This window comes from Brienomyrus brachyistius, unplaced genomic scaffold (genome assembly GCF_023856365.1).
Source record: "Brienomyrus brachyistius isolate T26 unplaced genomic scaffold, BBRACH_0.4 scaffold76, whole genome shotgun sequence".
In the NCBI taxonomy this organism is placed as follows: domain Eukaryota; kingdom Metazoa; phylum Chordata; class Actinopteri; order Osteoglossiformes; family Mormyridae; genus Brienomyrus; species Brienomyrus brachyistius.
This window is the reverse complement of record NW_026042351.1, coordinates 316,959-338,613: the sequence shown is the minus strand read 5'-3', so window position 1 is coordinate 338,613 and position 21,655 is coordinate 316,959. Positions and strand designations below refer to the sequence as shown.

Sequence of the window (21,655 nt, the reverse complement as noted above, 5' to 3'; positions counted from 1 at the left end):
TTTATACTTAACTGTACCTTCCTCCCATTCCTCCGTCTCTGCTTATTGACATTTAGGAGAGTGTCAGATATAAATTAACAATTCAAAATTATCAAACAAAGACAGACACAACACTGAAGAGATGACAAAGACACAGTTTGAAAAGTAAATATGTTTTATTGCAAATCTCTTATCTTAACATAGCCTATCTTATCATATGTTAACTTAGCCTATCATATTTTATCTTAGCCTATCTTGTCATATCTTAACTTAACCTATCTTATTATATTTTAACTTAGCCTATCATCATATAACTTAACCTATCTTATCTTATTATATTTCAACTTAGCTTATATTAATATATTTCGTCTTAGCCTATCTTATATTTTAACTTAGCATATCTTATCTTATCGTATCTTATAGCTACATTAACACTTAAACAGTATCACTTTCCGTTGGGTCCCGCGGGATCCCAGTCCCAATGCAGGGCTCTAACACGGGTATTCTAAGAAAAAGAAAATAAACACTTTACTTAACGTTACTTAAAGCAGTCATATAACTAATAAATAAATAAATAAATACCTAATTAATGCCTTATAAATCATTTATAAAAGTATTAAAAACACGGCTGTAAATACTTATACAAAGGCATAACACATTATAGCTATGTTGATAATGCATTATGAATGCTCTGATCTATATATACACAATAAATATCTTCATAATACATTATATCGGCCATTAATCCATAATAAACATGGCTATAATGTGTTATGCTTTTTTTTCTTCAATATTTATACCCATGTCTATAATATATTTATGGATGCATTACAGTGCATTGTGAAGGTGTCAATAATGTAGTTATATTACTGCTTTAAGTCATTTCTAAACCTGAATTCACAGCCTTATAATTACTGCCTCTTGCTACTTCTTCTGAAGGGCAGGGGACAGCAGAAGAAGCACCACTTCATCTTCTTCTTCTTCTTCTTGTGGCTCTTCTCAGTATCATCTTCAGAAAGATCTTCGGCATTCACATGGAATGATACTTCTTCTTCACTGTAGATCTTCTCGGCAGCATCAGCATCTTCTTTTGTTTTATCTGTCTTCATCACTTCAGTCTCGTCCTCTTCCTCAGGTCCTTCTTCTGGTATAGTCAGTAGCTGTGATCTGTCTTCAGATGCCACCATACACTGAAACCTGACCAGTGTGGTAGCATCAGCATCTTCTGCCTGCTGGAATACCACATCAGCTTCTTCATTTTCCTCAGGTCCATCTTCCTGTAAAGTCTGCAGCCATATTCTGGCTACATATGCCGCCATGCACTGCCAATTGTCCACTGTGGCAGCATCAGTGTCTTCTGCTTCCTGAAGCTCCTCATCTGTTTCTTCATCTTCCTCAAGGTCTTCCTCCTGGATGGGTTCTAGCCAAGTTCTGCCTCTTTGTGACACTACATACTCCACAGCATTCCCTGTACTTCTCCCTCCTCCTCCCTTAACCTCCTCCACATTCACTCCCACCTCACATACATTCTCCTCACCTCCATTTAGCATATCCATCATACTAATACCAGCCTCTGTCCCCTCCATCACAACCCTGGAGGCCTTCCCCTCAAATGTTCCCCACTCTGGTACCTCCACATATTCCTCACTACTCTGCCCCCTTACCTCACTTTCCCCCCGGCTTGTCCGGTCCTTCCTGACTTTCTTTTTTTTGTTAAGGTAGCACGTTTTATAAATTTCCCAGTCTTCAGATGAAAGGCCGTAATTACTCTGAAGACTTTGAGATGAAATACTAGTGCTGGCTAGCAGTCCATCGTTTTCCACACTCTCCCCTCCCTTACTAACCCCTCCCTTACCCAAATCGGTAGACCCCCCCAATCCCCCCTTAACCCCCCCAGCCTGGACAGTGGGGAGTGTCACTGGTGAGAACTCCTCCACACCTTCTCCCCAGTTGATCACTTCATCCCACAGGTTCCAGGCTTCCCAGTGTTGGGTGTTGGTCCATCGATCAGCTCTCTCAATTCGCTCTCTGGGGAATAAATGAGAGATTAACCAGCACTTAACAGAGATAATAAAATAAATAAAGAGCTGGAAATTCTTCAACCATACAGAAAATACAATTGTTATAATTATTATAATAAATAATTACAGGGTTCACATATATAAAAAAGAAAGAATAAAAGAAACAGCGAGCAAGATTGCAAAAAAAATCTACTGTAAAATGCACGATACTGTAAGTGCAATATCATATTAAACAGTAATGTCACCAAATTATAACTAGAATCAAATACGAAACAACTGTGCTCCACATCAAATGAATACCCAGATGAATACTACCAAGAACTGAGTTAACACTAACCAAGCTAAGAATATTTGAAAGTGTTAATCCTGTGTAACAATGTAAATAGATGTAATGATAAACTTAGAAGCATCTAGCCTACTCCGAAAGTAATGCCCCAATTTTTTTTAACAATTTACCTACCACCCTGTACAGTAGGGGGTCCCAACTTCCGGTCGGTGTTCCGGTACCGTCCGCGCGGAGTATTGCACCGGGCGGCAGACAACCGGGGGTAGAGGAGCCAGCCGTCCCGTTTATTAGGGGATCGCGCCGTTTTGGAAAGAAAGCTGCCCGTATTGATGTACGGAAATACGCCATTAGCCCCGCATGTCCGTATACACCGTCAATCTCCCGCCGCTCGGCGTGGGAACCCCCAAATTATACCGCCGTCTTACCGCTCCGTGACACTTTTCTACGACGGAAACCGATCCGCGGACATCGAAAGGTTGGGAAGCCCTACTAAACTAGCATGTTTGAGATGAATTTACTAACCAAATAGTCTGTCATTATTTAAATATTAGCAACCACAGTAGCAATAAAAACCACTGCACTTTAAATGACGTTAAAAAATATGTAATATTAAAAAAATATGTAATGTTTTTTATTGTATTATAGACATTTACTATGTCATTATAGTATAAAAGGCTAAATAATCAAAGTAGCACAACATCAGTTGAAGAATTCAAAGACATTTTGGAGAGCTAACAAGCTACTCACCTCTGCGCCATTTTCACTCAGAGTTTGTTGTGCTTCAAACGGTAAAGTTTGTTTACGTTGTTTCTATGGAAACTGCTCTGACTCTCCGCTTGACCGTAATATAAAGGCATGTATGCAGTAATTTTCTGATTGCAGATTTGATCTGGCAAAAACTGGCACTATGATGGAAGTTATGCAGAAGTGCAGAGTAGATGGAATAATTTTTGTACCTCAATAAGATTGTATGCCTTTTGCCTGTGTCTCCAGCCAGTGCCGGGGGTGAAACGCACCTGCAATTATCAGCGGGATAACATTATCGTTTTTTTTATATTATATGGAAAATGAAATACCGATTTGCTGGCCAGATTTATTTATGAAATATAAACATGTTGTGGGCTATATAAGTAAAGTCAGGGCTCTCAAGTCTTATGCATTGACTGTGAGACACTTGCATTTCAACCAGTTCACATGCTCACGCGCTGCACCTTATGTTTGTCAAGCTGAGAAGTAAGGGTTAGGGTTATAATTATCAATAAATAATGTACTTCCCTGTGAAACAATGATGCTGGATGTTTATTTGCATATCATGATATGGTGCAGCCTTTTAATAGGTTTCTGTTTTTCTGTTAATCCATTCATGGTGTTGAATAAGTCAGCAAGCATAAGTGTAAGGCTAGTAAGTGACTGGTGTTTTCGGGGGAGACTCCCTAGAGCTGGAGAGAAATACCTTAAGGCACGGGATGAAAAATCCCAAATCTTCCAGGAAAAATGTCAGCATTATATGTATTTGCCACACAGAACAGAACAAAAAATTCCTTAGGGAATCACACGCCTACCATAGTCACTATACTACTCAGAACGCCTGGCAGCCACCAAATCAAACATAGGAAAAGGTCCGGATTTATAGCGTTAGAATGTGGTAGAGACTAATATCCATAACGTACCATCCTAGAACACACTGTGTTCTAAAATTTAAGCCCAATTAAAATCTGAATATTAAATGAGGAAAATAATTTGATTTGTTCTTCTATCCCAAGTTGTGGTCTAAAAGCAATAAGACCACCATCCATTATATCTGCTTTGGGGAAAATGCACTCCTGTAGCCACTAGGGGAGCTCTCACCTCTTCTGGTAATAATTATGTTACGCATTCTAACAAGCTTTATTATCTGTGTCAATAAGCCCTGCTTTCACACTAACACTCCTGCTGAGAGGCTAGTTTGATTACCAGTCTTGCCCTTGTCATTAGGAACACATGAGAATTTGCGCAGTGCTGTTTCACAGTGGATTCTCACTGGTTTTCCCCAAGACTGGTACGATACATTTTATTCAGTTTCATACCACAAGTTATTGCAAGAGGGATCAATTGGTTTACTTTTATACTGGTGCAAGGAAACTATTATTATGATGGTGGGTTATCAAACACAGTAGCTGGCTGCCCCAGACATAAGACGCCCATTATGTACCTGTGTGTCACCTATATGGGCTTGGAATCTGTATATCAATTGAAATAATTATTCATAGCTCGGATAGCATCATGTTATTGTTTCAGCGTTGAAGTATAGTTAAATGCACTGAATTATGGTCAGTGTTAAATTATCAGCATTGAAACTGAATTGATTTTTGGTCAGATTTTCAATATTGAAAAATTAATGGTGGCGAAACCTTGATATAAAGTGACTTTTTCAACATTGAAAATAAGATGCTGAGTTAACATCAATATTATTGAAAATAACAAAGGAAAAATGAATTTATGGGGGGCGGCATGATGGTGCAGTGGTTAGCACTGTTGCCTCACACCTCTGGGACCCGGGTTTGAGTCTCTGCCTGGGTCACGTGTGTGGAGTTTGCATGTTCTCCCCATGTCGTCGTGAGGTTTCCTCTGGGTACTCTGGTTTCCCCCCACAGTCCAAAAACATGCTGAGGCTAATTGGAGTTGCTAAATTGCCCGAAGGTGTGTGTGTGAGAGTCACTGGTGTGTGAGTGTGCCCTGCAATGGGCTGGCCCCCCATCCTGGGTTGTTCCCTGCCTCGTGCCCATTGCTTCCAGGATAGGCTCCGGAACCCCCCGTGACCCAGTAGGATAAGCGGTTTGGAAAATGGATGGATGGATGGATGTGCACCAAAGCACACACGTTTTTTTCTGGTGGCTTAAACACATTTTTGTAACTACTGGCTATTTTGCAAAAACTCTGCACACAAATAAAAAAACCACCAAATCAGCAAAACATTGTAGGTCTCTTGCAAAAGCTAATAAATCTTGCTTAACTCTTCAAACCTTTGGAAAAATTGTATTTTTGTACCAATCAGTTAACACAAACCATCATCTTAATAAGCATACAATGCACCAACTACACACTGATGGTAGGAATGGAAAACACATCTGGCTTTTGCTTTCTCTGTGCACGAGGTATGTCAATTTGAGGTCATACTTTTGTCATAAATAGTTCTGTAAACACAATTCAAGATTCAAATTTCAAGTATGAATGTTTATTCACATGCATCAAAAGAAACACAAGACAACATACAATTTCACTGAGAGAGAGAAAAAAAATCATTCTTGTCGTCTCTTTGGGTCCGGCCACAGAATTTAATCAACATCACATGCAATGCTTTCTAGACCAAAGCACCGGGGAAACTCTCCTGGAGTGCCTTATCCAGGCCTGACATGATACCTGGTCAATATCCTCGCATGCCTCCTCCATTGCCTGTAAAAGAGCCATGCGTTGATGGGGATGACGATCATAGACCTTCCAGCACCAGGCAGAGAAGAATTCTTCAACCGGATTCAAGAATGGAAAGTAAGGCGGGAGGTTGAGTACAGTGAAGAGTGGGCGACTGTAAACCAGTTGCGAACTAAAGCAGTCCTATGGAAACTAATATTGTCCCATATGATGACATAACTGGTCTGTGAACATTAGTGAGCATATGATGTAGACTGTCCAGGAATGTAATAATGTGTGCAGTGTTACATGGGCCCAGGGTTGCATGATGGTGAACAGCACCGTTCTGACTTATAGCTGCACACATAGTTATGTTACCACCACACTGTCCTGGGACATTGGTTATGGCACCGTGTCCAGTAATGTTCCTGCCATGCCAACGCGTTCACTGTTTCTTTCAAAAGGGACTCTGTAAATGTGCTTCATCCTGATTCTGTTGCATGCCAGTACACGAGATAATGCAGAGATGCTCACATTGTTTATGTTTCGGAAGGTGGTGTCATCCTCTATTATGCGCTGCTGTATTTCTCGTAGCCTAATGGAATTATTTGTGATCACCATATTGACTATATGGGTCTCTCGTTCTTCAGTGAACATTCTTCCTCTGCCCCCAGATTCTGGATGTCTAGCAGGTCTGTAGAGTAACCATTTCAGTTTTTACCTGTACAGCATTGTTGTGTTTCTCATTAGAGTATGGTACTATTACAAAACGTACTGTGAAGTAACTGTACTAACCGATTCTCATTTGGAACCGTCCTTATGATGCCTGCTACAGCGTAGCGGCTCAGGTCAGACTGAACCCATAGGCCAGCTTCCCTCAGGGTCATTCCATGGTTGATCACATGATCCACTGTTGTAGCTCTGATGACATCAGTTATTCTTTTTCTTCTTACCCTTCCTCCTTCCTCTTCACCTCCTCATCCTCTAAATTCACCTCCTAGTCTTCATCCTCTTCCTTGCCCTTCTCTAATTCTCACTCTTCTCAGTCTTCCTTCTCCCTCCATTGTTCTCCACACTGAAAGCTTACTGTACCTGTGGCTTATTTATAGCGCTCATGCTGATTGCAAAGTGAACTAATTATCTAAAACCGTTTTCACATGTGACAGTGTGGCCAGACAGCTGGCAAAGTAGTGTAAACAATAGCCATAAATATGTATAGTTTTACTAGGAGTGTGTTGATCATTTAGAAATTGTGTGTAAAACAGTGAGTTGTGTTTACAGTTCCGCAAAAAGAGTGCTGTGCAGTGGATTGTATTTACACATTTGCAAATTGTGTGTTACAAAAGTGCAAACTGAGTGCAAAACAGTGAGTAATTTTGCTATAACTATGAATAGTTTTATAAGAATCATTGTTAGTGTTTAAGTATTCAGAAAAACTGTAAAAAAATTAAACGGGGGTGACTGTCCATTAAGCTAATCTGCAATCCTATTGCACATAGCATGACACAGTACTGTTTTTGACTTTTTCTTTTAATCCACCGCGATTGTGATGAATGGGGCAAGAGAACAAAATCCACAGAAATGGCTCTTTGCATGCTATCCAGTGACTACGCGAGATGGTATAGTCTCTATGGTTTAACTAGAGAAGGCTTGGAGGAAAATGCTGTGGAAAACTGATTATTTTGTGTCTTCTCTATGCCTGGGCTCTCTAGGAAAAGCATAGAGACCATATGTATCTCTACAATTGTGGAGATTTCTGTGGGGTGCACATATATAGTATATATCAAATTTATATTATATAGATTATATCTAAGCATCATTCATACTCAAGTGAGAAGACAGTTATAAATCCATGTTAAGAAAAGGTTTCTGTGTCGGAAAGGTACAGAAAGAGCCTAACGCAGGTTTACAGGAAACAAAGGTGTGGTGTAGAACACAAGGACATGGACAGAGAAAGGCAATGGCACAACCCCTCAATATGATCAATTCATCTACTCTGTTATTAGATTTGTTTAAAATATGTGGGAAAAAAATTAACAATGCAGTCACAGAATAATTATTTTGCATTTTAAAATAGTTTAATACTGCAGCACAGGAACAATACATGCAAAAGTATGGCAAGGCGTTTTAACATTTAATCGCTAGACTGGATATGTATTGCAGATATCTCTAATTCAATTCTTCCTAGTCAAAGAGAGCATTTTAGATATCCACAATGACATTCTTCCTATCCACAATTGTCATTTCAGATATCTAGAATGGCTATGCGACGTACATCCGGTAAAATATAAGGCAGCTAAATTATTGATGCCATTCATACTGTTGCTATGACCGTTCACTATAAACTCCTTATTACAAATAAATTAATAACTACATACGTTTCTTTGCTGAACATATAGTTTTTGCTGTTAATGCAGAACAGAAAGTGATCAAAAGGATAAGTTTAGCTCAGCTGCACCGTTCAGCACAAAGACACCAGTGCAATTAAATCAGTATTAGCCAGATTTACCATTTTTGCTCCAGTTTCATTAAATGTTAAAACTACCAGTTATACTTTGTAAAGATTTAAAGATAACTGTTCTGCCAGTTTAAATAAACCCGTGATTCACCCCTCCAACAAATGGACTGTGCCAAATACAACATCACAGTCACGTTTGACACGTACTACATACGTTGCCTATACGTAATAACAACGTAGGACTCACATGGCTGAACATAGAGACCACGTGACTACAACGTACAGGGCACGTACTGCATGCGTATAGCCCTTACGTCAAAAGGGGTGTGTACGTTTATGCCAACCAATAGCATAGATGCATTAAAGGTACAAACGTCTTAAGAGGTTGAAATTGGCCGCATTAACATGCAGTTTTAAGACGTGTTAAGATGTCCGAATGGCTTAACATGTAAGTAATATACGTGTTAAGACATAATTTGTTTGACGTGTTGGCATGGGCATCAAAGTAGATGTTAAGTCCCAAATGCCCTTCCATAATAAAGTGATCTTTCAAAATAAAATCACAATCAAATTCCATTTACCAGCCATTTTCCTTTGAGTCCCAATGATTTTGATTTCATACATCATAAATAAAACCACATATTTGTTGATAGTGATGTATTTGTGATTTTTTTTCTATAGATCATCTGCAGTATATGGAGTCCCTTAGATGTCAGGGTGAGAAAATATATTTTTAATTGTTTTGTGTTTCCTCTCAATAGTTTTGCGTTCCCTCACAATACTTTTCCTAATAATAATAACTGTACTCTGTCCATTTAAAGTACAAAAGTTAGAATTAATGGATTAATAAGTATAAACCAAAATAATACAGACATGTCCAGTTACGTGTACTTTACTGTTTACAGTAACTGGCAGTCATTGGACATCAATGATTATCATCATTATTTGTTATTATTATTATTATCCATCCATTTTCCAAACCGCTTATCCTACTGGGTCACGGGGGGTCCGGAGCCTATCCCGGAAGCAATGGGCACGAGGCAGGGAACAACCCAGGATGTGGGACCAGCCCATCGCAGGGCACACTCACACACCATGCATTCACACATGCACACCTACAGGCAATTTAGCAAGTCCAATTAGCCTCAGCATATTTTTCGACTGTGGGGGGAAACCGGAGTACCCGGAGGAAACCCCACGACGACATGGGGAGAACATGCAAACTCTGCACACATGTGACCCAGGCAGAGACTCGAACCCGGGTCCTAGAGGTGTGAGGCAACACTGCACCACCATGCCGCCCCACTCTCAAGACCACATCATCTAATATAATCTCAATATGTGACTGTGTATATTTCTCACACAAGGATAACTGAGAGGTTATCTGACAATGCTCCAGTCCAGTGTCCATAATATACACTTCTTCATTACGCTAATCGTTATCAATCGCATTTTCAGATGCAGAACTTTGGGGACAGAAGCAAAAAAGTTACTCATTGATGCCTTTAGTGTAACTGAGCTACAGAAAAAATCCATCGGCTCAATTTTTGCTCCACTTCTCTTTTCCTGCATTTCCATGAAACTTTCAAGTTGGCGCTGGGGCTTGTGGTCAACCAATAGGAAAAGTTTATCACTATAAGCCCCACCCAGTAAGTCTTGGTCGAGAAAAAAGTATGTTCTTTTTGGAACTAAAAAATGGTTCAGGAACTACCTCCTAAGACCTTCAATTGGGCCAAGTTCGTGCAGTAGGAAATCGCCTTATGACCTGCACCCACAATGGCTTGTTTAGAGACACCGGTTCAGCTGCCTGTATGCTTTTTCACCTGCAGCAGAAACAGCAGGCAAACCAGCACAAACAAGGTACGAACATGCAGTAATGGGGGTTCAAATCCCCAGACAGCGCCACCCATTGGGCCACATAGCATTTCATTTATCTGCAAATGTATATTTAAACCTTTGAGGTCCATCTCATGCTCTCAAGCAGAGATCAGGTCACTGAAATCTGAAGCAGTGTGTTACTAATCTTACTAAAGTATGACAAAAGTGCTCACTTCTTTAAGATTTATTCTGTGATCAAAGCATTGACTGCAAAACACATGGAGACCATAATATCTCTAAAAGGTGAAAACACTAAATGTCAAGCGCCCCAAATTGGCTGGCTGCAGTACCATTATTAGCACCACCCATCCCCATGTCTTTCAGTGGTAAGAGGCGATTTTCCACATTACTTTCACTTTGCCCCCCCCCCCCCCAAAGGGGGTTCTTTGTTTCTACTGTGCAAAATAAGTAAGTAAGTAATAGTAAGTATTTTGTGTCATTAATGTATGATTTAAATGCAAATAGTTTTATTACAGTCAGCATTTATTCACAGTGAGTAGCTTGTCATCATGAAGAGGAAATGTGACAATCGTGAGTTTTTGGGCAACCACAGAAAAGCAGGAAAGTAAGTAGAGACAGTGAGATAATTAGTGCCAGTCAGATGATAGACGTATACAGTATGTGAGTCAAAGGTTCTTCTTATATTAATCATCCCATTCAGGTAACAAATCCTTAGAAATCCATTCCTGAGCATCATGCCAAGAAGCACCACTTGTTTACTGATAACTGCTTTCATGTAAACTCTGCTGTGCTGAGAGTAAAGATGAAGAGGGAGAGACAGCAAGAGGCTGCTGACGGCAGAGAATGCAGGCGACATGGAGGGGAGTGAGAAAAGGAGCAAATATTGATGGTTAAGAGTGAATAATGACGTCACAGCAGCCTGATCCTGATGTTAGTTTAATATGCTTCTTAGTTTGGCCTGTGGTGTGTATTTCAGATACAGCATTTAATCAGGGAGACTGAGTGTGAGTCAATGGCAGAGAGAGAGAGAGAGAGAGAGAGAGAGAGAGAGAGAGAGAGAGAGAGAGCAGACAGGCAGGTGAAGATGAAGGTGTATTAGGGAGGAGGGGGGAGGAGCTTGGACCTTCACCAAATCAGCCAAATGTAAATGTCACGTCTATCAAACAGGAGACCCTGCTTTCAGGAGAAATGGTTTAAAGATCACACTGGGCTCCCTTACAGCCCCCCCTCTTCTTAAGGGGGGTTCTTTGTTTCTACTGTGCAAAATAATTTGTAACACAAATGTCTAAACTGGCATGAAAGACACATTCAGCTCTTGTGAAGACTGGCATGTGAAACTGGAAAAAGCACTGTGGAAATTCAGTGCACATAAAGACAGGCAGTGCCACAGATTAGCACTGATGACATGGATTCAGAAGATCAATCCTGTTAATATTCAACCTTCAGATGAGCTGGAAAGAGCAGCAGCAAGTGAGGAAAAATCTTCTGAAGTTAAGTACTTGGCACGGCAAGGCCTGGCTTTTCGAGGTGTTGGTAAGGAGAGTGGGAATTTCAAGCAGCTTCTAATGCAAACAGCAGAGGGCGATGCAGAGCTGACCATGTGGCTGAAAGGTCACTTTGATTTCACCAGTGCTGTTCCTGGGTTGCCCTCAGTCCTTGTTATTGGTTATGATTCTCACTGTCCTGCATTGTGTCTTGTTAGCTGTGTATTTAAGTGCCTGTTCTGCTTCTGTTCTTTGATGCTTCATTATAGCTGTATGTATGTATATAGTTCTCTAGTTGTTTTTATTCCATCATTTAGTTCATTCCTGGTCATTTGCAGTTTATTTTGGATCCATCCTGATCCTTTTGGTTTTGATGTGTGTGTTGTAAAAAACCCTATTTTCCAGCCGTGTCATGCACTGCCGCAACCAGAAGAGGGCAGAAGATATGGCACAAAAACAAAGGAAGAAGCCTAACTTTAAAAAGAACAAAAAACATCAAGACTCATCCAGCATGGGGTGGTGGGTTAACAAATAACACAAACAATCAAAGAATAAGCAAACAAATGAGAGAAAAGATGCAGAGATGACTGAGAAGCAGGGGATGACTGGAGAAGAGACGACAGGACCAGAGGACAGGAGGGATACAGGGAGAGCGGAGAAGACAGTATAACTGAAGAATGGGAGAAGAGGAGAGACCGCAGAGAAAGGAGAACATAGATGACTGGAGGGGAGGGAATATAGGTGCAACAGAGAGAAGGAGGAAGGGCTGCGGAGGAGAAGACAGGATAAGAGGGGAAAATGTGAGCAGAGAAGGACAAACACCCCCACTGCCCAGCAAAGTGCACTTGTAAGTAAACCACAATTTTAGCCTTGGGCTCAATATCTGGACTTGTCTCTGTGTAGCGATGCATAGAATCCTTGACACTGGTTATGACTGTACTGTATTAGTCCTAAACCTGCCATTATAGTGTAAGGAGAAAAGATTTTTTTTTTATCATTTTTTTTTAAGGTAGAGCGATGTAGCCCCCGGAGAAGTCCCCCCCCCCCCCCCCAAAAGCCCTGTTTGTTCCCTTCTAGCTACCAGATGAAACTCACAATGCACCCCACGCCACCTAACTTCTCTTCCACATGATGCACCTTATTTACCCTTTGAATCCTGTCCATTATTGAGCGTTTTTCAATCCATTTGATTATAAGTTTATTACACTATATGTACATTAGTCAGCCACATATGCTGTACGGCTTTGTTTTCCGGACAGTCTGGGCTACTCAGATGTGTCATAATTCGATTTGTAAATGCTGACAGTCTTGATATTATCCTTCTTATCAGGAAAAACTACTTGTGCATATAGATATTTCTCAATTTTTAGTTTCATCTAATATAAAAATTGGCAGGCAGAACAAATAGAATCTTATTATCTTATTATCTTTCCCAGAGCAGCCCTCGTCCCTGAACCTCCCGTCCTGCCTTCCCTGCCAGCCCCAGGATCTCTCGTCTCCCCTTCCCTTCGTCTCTGTGTCCTGTGCCTGCCTGTTGGACTGGATCTCCCCGGCTACCGAATCTACCTTCTGTCCCCGACCATTCTTCTTGCCTGGCCCATTGAAAGCCTGTTACCTGCTCGATCTAATAAAGATCGCTCTGTTCCGCATTCCTGGGTCCGCGTTTCCCTGCCGAGGGTGTCCTAACAATTATGTCTCCAGTAATAATTTTCTGCTAATAGCATTAATTCTCTTATTTCGGTATCGGTGTACTGCATGTACATGTTATCACCATCAAAGAAAAAAACGCGTTATGACTTATCAGTCATTATTATTGTTTTTGTCGTTTATTTAATCGTGTAGCAATACTGCCACTTGTCATATTATTAATTGCGTATTTATATAATATTAACCAATGACCAATCTCTGTATCTTACTAGCATCTTTTGCGCATTTGTCTTTGTATCAGCCGTAGCGGTCTGCAGGGGGAATCGCAGAAGCTGGAGTTTCTTAGAGCGCTGCATGGGTTTGGACAAACATTAGGTATTGGTAATATTACTGGACAAAAATATATCGTTATTGGTGTCCACCAAAGTTTCCAGCACTAGCTACAAGAAATGGGATTGAATGCATTTGCTCGTTTTTATTTGTATTTATTAAAAATAAAAAGTTTTTTACATTATATCCGTGCTTTTTAAAGGTTATATCTCAATTTTTCAAAAGTAAACACAAAAAGGATGACACTTAATGCCCCCTCCCTGCCCCCACCCTATTTAGAACGTTAGGCGTTCCATTACGTAAAAATGCAGTACTACGTCATGATGCACCGCTTATAAATAATCTGTTTGATAAGGGAGAAGCAAACACAAACGATTCGTGAGTGCATCGTACGTGTTGTAAGAGCAAGTGAAGCTGAAAGACATTGACAGTGAAGGTAAGGCCTCCCCTTCAAAATGTATACTTCACTTAGATCAAAGGTGTTAAACTAAAAAAAACGCTGGGAGATGCTAAACTACCGACCGCAAAACATGCAGACTGGCGGGTGTCAATTGCACTGGAATGACATTACATGGTTTTAATTTTTCTCTGATATAGGCCGGCCATATAGAGTAATTTGTTTGAGACCCCTGAATTTAAATAATAATTAATTTTTATAACGATGGTGGCCTATATAATGTGCCGATTTGCTTGTGAAGTTGTTCAGCTGGTTGACATGGCATTGATTACTGCTTTTTAAGAAAGTGCATGTAGTCTCACACTGTAGAAGTCCATTGCTCAGTTGTCAGCATGCTCAGCGTGTCGCCTGTGATGTGTCCTGCACAGCAGCAGGCTACATTGCGTTTAATGGACTAATACTTCTTCAACCCATTAAATGATTCCTTTCTCTCTCCCTGCCAGTGATGGCTCCCTCTATCAATCTCTTCACCTTCCTCGTCCTGTCCCTGGTGGGGGGCAGCTCTTCATGGGACTTAGCTTCTCCTTGCGGATCCGGCTCCATCCTGACAAGGCCCTACACGGCCTTGTGTGAGCTGGATGCGGTGTGGGGCTTGGTGGTGGTGGTGGCGGCAGCGGCGGCGGCCCTCGCCTCGCTGATCCTGCTCCTGGTGGTACTGTGTCGCCTGCGGAAGATCACAGAGGCTGAGGAGCGCAGCGGGGTAGCGCCGCTACTCCTGCTGCTCGCAGCCATATTTGGGCTCTGTGGCCTCAGCCTGGGATACATCGCTGAGCACCAAGAGAGCCTCTGCTTCGCCCGGCGTGTCCTGAGGGGGGTGTTGCTTGCTGTCTGCAACACCTGCCTAGTGTTCCAGGGTCTGCGACTGCGCCGGTTGGGACAAGGTGCTCATAGCCCCAGCACAGGTCAACTGATGGGGCTGGCGGTGGCCTTGGCCGTGTTGGATCCGGAGTGGATCCTTCTAGCCACGATGTCCACGTGCCAGCCAGCCTGTGAATACCAGCCGCTGGACTTTGCGCTGGCCACCACTTATGTGCTGGTCCTGCTCCTAGCAGCACTGGTGGGGGCGGCCTGCAGTCTGTGGAGGCAGCAGCCACGGTGGAGGTGCAGGACCACGTGGCTGCTCATCACCTGCCTGGCCTCAGTCCTGCTGTGGGTGGCCTGGATCACCTTCTGCCTGTATGGCAACGCGGCGCTTGGCCTGTCCCCAACATGGGACAACCGGGTACAGGCAGTGGTGCTGCTGGCACAGGCATGGCTGCTCATACTGCTGCACGCTGCTCCTGAGGTCCACGCCACCTTACGGCCCCCATCCCGCATGAGAGAGGCCAGTTTAGAGGAGGGCCTTTCTCACCTGTAGTTTGGAGCAAACCAGGGCTTCATGTTCAGTGACAACAACTCAGGTATGGTACTTTGTTTTCGCTTCTTTGACCTACTCTGTGACTCTGTGTGTACTTGAGAGAGAGCATAGCCCTCGTTCTTTCCTCACATGGAGCCCCTACTGGAAGTCTGTGGAACAGCAGCATATAAACAAGGTCTATGGACCTTTCCCTATAACTCAGATCTCACTTGAGCAGAGCTTAGGTACCATGGCTGCATGTGCCACCCCCCCCTCCCCCCAACAATCCCAATAAAAAATGTGAAGTATGACTACTGCACTGCTGAAGGATGTTTACATGATCAATATCTGTCTCTCTCCTGCAGGTGCCCTCCCCAGCCCCCAGGAAACATTACATTTTAAATAAATTATACATATATATATATATATATCATCATCTCTGGAAGTGGTGTGTTTTTTTAGGGTTAAAAAGTTGAGAAACATTCAATGGTCATCATCATACCATATATCAGTAGCCCAGCCACTGGTCAGTTCCTTCACTCTACTGTTACAGACTTTCATGAAAACATTTTTTAAATGTGGGTGTTTTACCTGTATGATATGCTTGCCTTTTGTACTTTATGAAGGACATAAAATAGAATTAAATTTTTACATTATATTACTCATACAACAGGCGGCATGGAGCTGCAGTGGTTAGCACTGTTGCCTCACACCTCTGGGACCCAGGTTCGAGTCTCCGCCTGGGCCACATGTGTGTGGAGTTTGCATGTTCGCCCCATGTCGTCGTGGGGTTTCCTCCGGGTACTCCGGTTTCCCCCCACAGCCCAGAAACATGCTGAGGCTAATTGGAGTTGCTAAATTGCCCATAGGTGTGCATGTGTAAGAGTGAATGGTGTGTGAGTGTGCCCTGCGATGGGCTGGTCCCACATCCTGGGTTGTTCCTTGCCTTGTGCCCATTGCTTCCGGGATAGGCTCCGGACCCCCCGCGACCCAGTAGGATAAGCGGTTTGGAAAATGGATGGATGGATGGATGGATGGATTACTCATACAAACACACACATCTGTAGGTTCTCAACTCTAGGTTTATATCAAACACATTAAAGCCAAACAAATGCAAAAAGTCTATGTATCGTTTGTCCTTGGGTTTTCCAGTCCAAAACGAAATCAGGAAAACTAAACAACAGCAGCGTTTTTTGGTTTTTCTGTCAGAAGGGGAAAATGCGAAAAGCAGAAAACAAAAAATCAGGCTTCATATTTTATACTAAAATGTAGAAATATTACAAAAATACACCATTCTAAGGGTGGGTGTTTCCAGGCTTATGACTGGGACTGTTAATGTTGTAAGATTAAGATAAAGTTCACATTAGGCTGTATCTTACATCTCCGGTATCTGTTAGATCTGAATTTACTCATAGAAAAGAAACAAAAGAAGGTGATTTTACGGTTTTCCCATTTGGTTTTAAAACAGAAAAACAACAAATTTATTTTTGTATGGCGCGTTATCCCAACAATACATTGTCTCAAAGCGCTTTACAGCATCCCCACCCAAAGCCCCCAGTGAGTAAGACATAGGTGACAGTGGCAAGGAAAAACTCTCTAGAAGGAAGAAACCTTGGGAGGGACCAGACTCAAAGGGGGAGCCCAACCTCCAGGGGCCGGCAGGGAGAGTCAAATAGAAGAGATGGCTAAGTGCCAAGTCACATTGTCCAAATCATAGGATTTGAGGCACAACCGGGGAGCAGGGAGGTGATGACAAGCCCGTGCCGACTCTCCTTCCAATCGCCAGGCAACCAGATGTAATTAGGCAGCGGGTCATACATGGAAGATGGCACAGGCAGAACGCGAGCTGGATGCAAGGACGTCATGGGTACATGTCACATGTAGCAGGGTGTGCTGAAAATCTTGATAGATTGAGGTCTCCAGGCAGCACACCCCAGGAGGAGCTGGGGAAATAAAATGTGCAATTAGTCAAAGTATAGGGGAGACTATAGCCAGTGCAAACAGTTAGGTGAGTGCAATATGAAGTGCAAAGTGCAAGCTCCGGCAGATATGGCAATGGCAGTCAGGACAGTGGGGGTAGGAGGCTATAACCGCTTAGGGTCGGGACAGGACTATAGAGGCAGTTCGGGTCCTGTAACGCTTGCCTGTGCCCGAAGTGTGGGGATTACTGTGCATTGCAGTGCTATTGGTGTGCCGTGCCCTAATGGGGATGTTGTGTGGTGCGGGATTTACTGTGTGGTAGCGTGGGTTAATAACACACGCTTAAAAAGGGGTGGTGTGCTACGGGGAGAAAGCGGGACCAAACTTTGTGAATCCAGATCCAACCCGATGGGTCGCTGCATGAATTGTACTGAATAAAAGTATCTTTGTAATTGTAGCTGCAGTTTGGTGGTGATCTGTTCTCCTTTCACAGCCTCTGACGCTACTGTATTTTGGGTTCATTACAATATCAGTTCGATGACTCGCATATTCCCTATAATATAGGGTCTATATTTTCTAATTTTAAGTCATTTTTTTATGTTTATAACCTTAGCTCTGTGCAAACCATTTCGTATATATCCAACAACACAGTACAATTATGGTGGATATCTGGTTTATTACAGTAAAACAATGTAGATTTTATGTACACTGAATGTAAAATTAAAGTTAATGAATGCAAAATTATAGAAAACAGCTGTTGTGCTTTCGTTTTACTAAAACACATGTTGGTACAATAAAACCATTAAAATTTTACAAATAAAGCATATGACCATAAGTTTAATTTCTGTAAAAATACAGAAAAGAAATTAACCGGTTTCACTGAAGGGGTTTATCTGTTATTTTACAAACTGTGCGTAAAAATATGTTTATGCAATGTAGTTTTGATAAAACTTTCTGTCATTTAACATAAGAGGAAAAAAATAATTATACTGTAGTCAAATTGGCTGATATAAAATGGTTTAAAACTGTGACAAATTTTGCCTTTTTTTACAGTGTATACTTCTAGTTAGAAGGTACCACACAAGCAGATACGGATTTCTGAAATAGCAAAGATAAAGGTCAATGAATAATATCCCTCATCTCTTTTAAAACAATAGGTAAGATGCTGTTTTGATATCCTGTCTAGGGTTGGAGTGTAACAGTATTCACGGGAAAGGGGAATGGGATAAAGGGACAAACAGCGTGAGGGCAACAAGGGAACACCAGTGGACAAAGGGATATTTTTTGTATTTTCATTTTTTTTCATGTATAATACTGACACTGAACAAATAACCCGGTACAAAAGACTTTGGGAGTGACCACAGCCAAAATAACAAACAAAATCCCCAACTATCAAGTGCGACCCACAGCTAATCTCACCTAAGTGCAAAAGAAAAGGAAACCAAAAGACAAACACTCCACCTCACTCCCTGACCAAATAAACAGAGTCCAACACACACTTGCAAAACAAAATAGCAGTCACTCCCTATGCAGCAATACAATCATACATACATAACTTACACACAAGTCAAAGCAACAAGGGGGCTAGTGAAGACGTAAACCAAAGAAAACCAAGCGGGGAGACAGCAAGCCAAACTGAGGTCGCGGGGGGGACCGGAGCCTGTCCTTGGAACAACAGGCGTAGGCAGGAACCAACCCTGGGCAGGAGTCAACACTCTGCAGGGCGCAAACACTCACAACTCAGATTTGCCAATTAACCTACCCTGCGCACTTTTGGACTGTGGGAGGAAACCGGAGCCCCTGCTGGAAGTCTTTCCCCATTCACCAGATTATATTGCCAGAAGACTGAAAATTAGATATCAAATACTAGAGTGACATAAAAACAAAAAACAAGTTTGCTTGTAATGAGACGCAAAACAGAAGATTATCTCTTTTTATATTTTGAGAAAACATTTTAACATTTATCCAACCGGTCAAATGGTTTAATACTTCATACAGCAGCATTTCTAAACTCATTCCTCAGCCCACCAGACAGCTCCACAATGTTGCTCTGTCCCAGATCCCTGCATGCATGACCCAAACAGTCACCTTTTACTGCTGTGCTGAGAGCTTGGACAGAGCAAAACTGTGGATCTTTGCAGTGGGGTCCAAGGACTGGGTTGAGAAACCCTGGCATAGAGGAGACTGCAGTGAGAGCCAAGAAAAAAAGAGATTAGAGAGGAAGGTAAAATGCTTCCATTAGCATGGCAAATAAGCTGCAAGTACAGACCCTGTGCTTCCATTACAAACAAAAAGCCTGTATGACCCTCCTAAACACACAAGACAGATTAACTTAACCAGGGGAAATAAGCATAAAACTTGACAAAGACTAGACTATGAAAAGGGAAGGTGAACATCATACTTACACAAACTTCTGCTAAAGCAAATGGACAAACCCCTTTTAACTGAATCAAGTTACTTTAAAAAATTAATAATCCAAAAATAAATCAATAAAAATTAAGAAAAACACAATCATGCTTTGAACTAATACTGCAGTCAGTCCTAAATGTTCCCATGACATTCTTTTCGTCACGACGCACACTCAGTACATACTGGTTAAAAACCATTTATAATCCTTCATGTACCAGTCTATGATGGAGCACCCCAACCTGGGCCACCCATCCAACATGGCAGATTTCTGCCCCTTGGCCCCAGAGACTAGCAGACCAACCTCTGGAAACAGGGAACCAGGGGGACATGGGCCGCTGACTGGATGGGCGACTCCAGAATGAGGTGAAGCAGAAGGTAGACTCCACAGCAGAGGACCGAGGAATGTAGACCAAAACCAGGGAACCTGAAGTGGCAAGAACACAAACCAGGACAGACATATAAAACCAAAGCAAAGGCATCAGTGGCACAGCCCACCAGCTTGTGAAAGATGGCTACCTGGCATCATGAATCCCTTAATCAAAAACCTTTGTGATGGCAACTTTGCCACCCAGGACTGATCCCTTCTAAAGACCTCAAGTTTCAATGCAAGGTTTCTGAAATGTTTTGAAACATCAGTCCATGTGACTGCTGTGGTATTGTTCCAGGCAGGGAAAACAACTTAGGAGAAAATTTCCGTGCATGTTGGGTGTTTGTGGTACTGTTGGGCTGAGGGGGTAATTGAGTGACTATTAACCTTTGAGATCCAATTATATTATTTAAACAGGTTAGTAGTTAGACAGTGTGATTTAGATGAGGATAAGGATGTTTTATTGTCATTACAAAACGTGTTCTACATGAAGGGAACAAAATGAGGCACTCAGATCCGGTGTATTAGCAATAATAAAATAGAAATAAAATCGAAAGAACAATACAATGAATAATATGGTAAAAATTAAAGTAAAATAGAATAAAGACATTAAGATAAATTCCATTAGACCCTCTGGGCCAGGCGCTCTGCCACTCTGCATTGTTTTCTTTGCATGTACAACTTTGTACTCTGTCACGATCGGTCGCGGAGGTAAGCGGCGATCGTGCGGGAAAACGGGTAAGCAAGATGCAGGCAGGCGGAATACGGGGATTAACGAGGGTTTAATCGATACACAGGGAGCAGGAGACATGTAACGCCAACTAACATCAGGAAACATCAATGACAGACAAGGAAAACTGGGGAGACCAGGACTTAAATGCACAAGACTGATTGAAAGCAAACGGACACAGCTGGGTACGATCCGGGAAACACACGTGGGTAAGCAGGGGGCGTGGCACACAGGAGGAGCCGACGAGCAGGGCATGACAGTACTCCATAATTTTAATATTTTATCACGAAGGCAGAAGAGCAATATGAACTGTATCATGCTTTAAGTAAATTGTCTCATCCTTTATTTGACTAAAGTATATTTAACTTCTACAGAACTTTGCAGGCTCATCTAGGATGGAGAATTTCTGCTGCTGAGCGCATTAGAAGAAATTCTCAGAGGGAGATACGAGTCCTAGGTGCCTGCTGGGTACATATTCAAGACAGAGTTAGGACCGACTCCAATAATTCTGCAGTCTCCCAGATTAGAGGAAAAAATTGTATCTTACTGAAAATTTAATTTATGGAATTTTACCTTAGACTTGGTCAGCAGCCATGTGGATAAAATTCAGAACTACAGACGGTCTGTGGGTTGGGGGGGACAGGCAGGTTGGCCGGTGGGGGCACACTGAATGCTCCTAGGGGTGTGGTGGGTGTGCTTATATGATTTACAGGAGCTGAGGCTAACAAAGGCACTAAACTGCACAAACAGCCTCCTGTACGAAGTTTTACATGAAAAGGGGCCATGGGCTTGTTGGCGCTATGTTTCTTAGCAGACTGACTAATACAGCCAACTGGACCATCTACCTCTTCTAAAAAAATCCATGCAGAGTTTCCTGCCTGTTTCTGACAGCTTTCACTGTTATTCTTTTGCTCGAGTCCTTTGCACTTTTCCAGGTTTTAGTATCTTGACCTTTACAATCTGGAGGATTGCTACCCTCCAACTAGCTGTTTTGGGTCAAAATGG

At 42.1% G+C, this 21,655-nt stretch overlaps 1 protein-coding gene across 1 annotated transcript; it reads left to right on the top strand.

Moving 5' to 3' along the window:
- Nucleotides 1-13,402: 13,402 nt before the first annotated feature.
- LOC125726787 (G-protein coupled receptor family C group 5 member B-like) lies at nt 13,403-15,643 on the top strand. Its single transcript, XM_049003282.1, has 4 exons — nt 13,403-13,476; nt 13,787-13,867; nt 14,332-15,288; nt 15,590-15,643. Exon 3 carries the CDS (start codon nt 14,334-14,336, stop codon nt 15,243-15,245), a length of 912 nt encoding a protein of 303 aa, XP_048859239.1. The 5' UTR covers nt 13,403-13,476; nt 13,787-13,867; nt 14,332-14,333; the 3' UTR covers nt 15,246-15,288; nt 15,590-15,643.
- Nucleotides 15,644-21,655: the final 6,012 nt, after the last annotated feature.

Coding starts and splice junctions, on each gene's coding strand:
- LOC125726787 (XM_049003282.1), top strand. CDS start 14,334: ATGGCTCCCTCTATCAATCTCTTCACCTTCCTCGTCCTGTCCCTGGTG.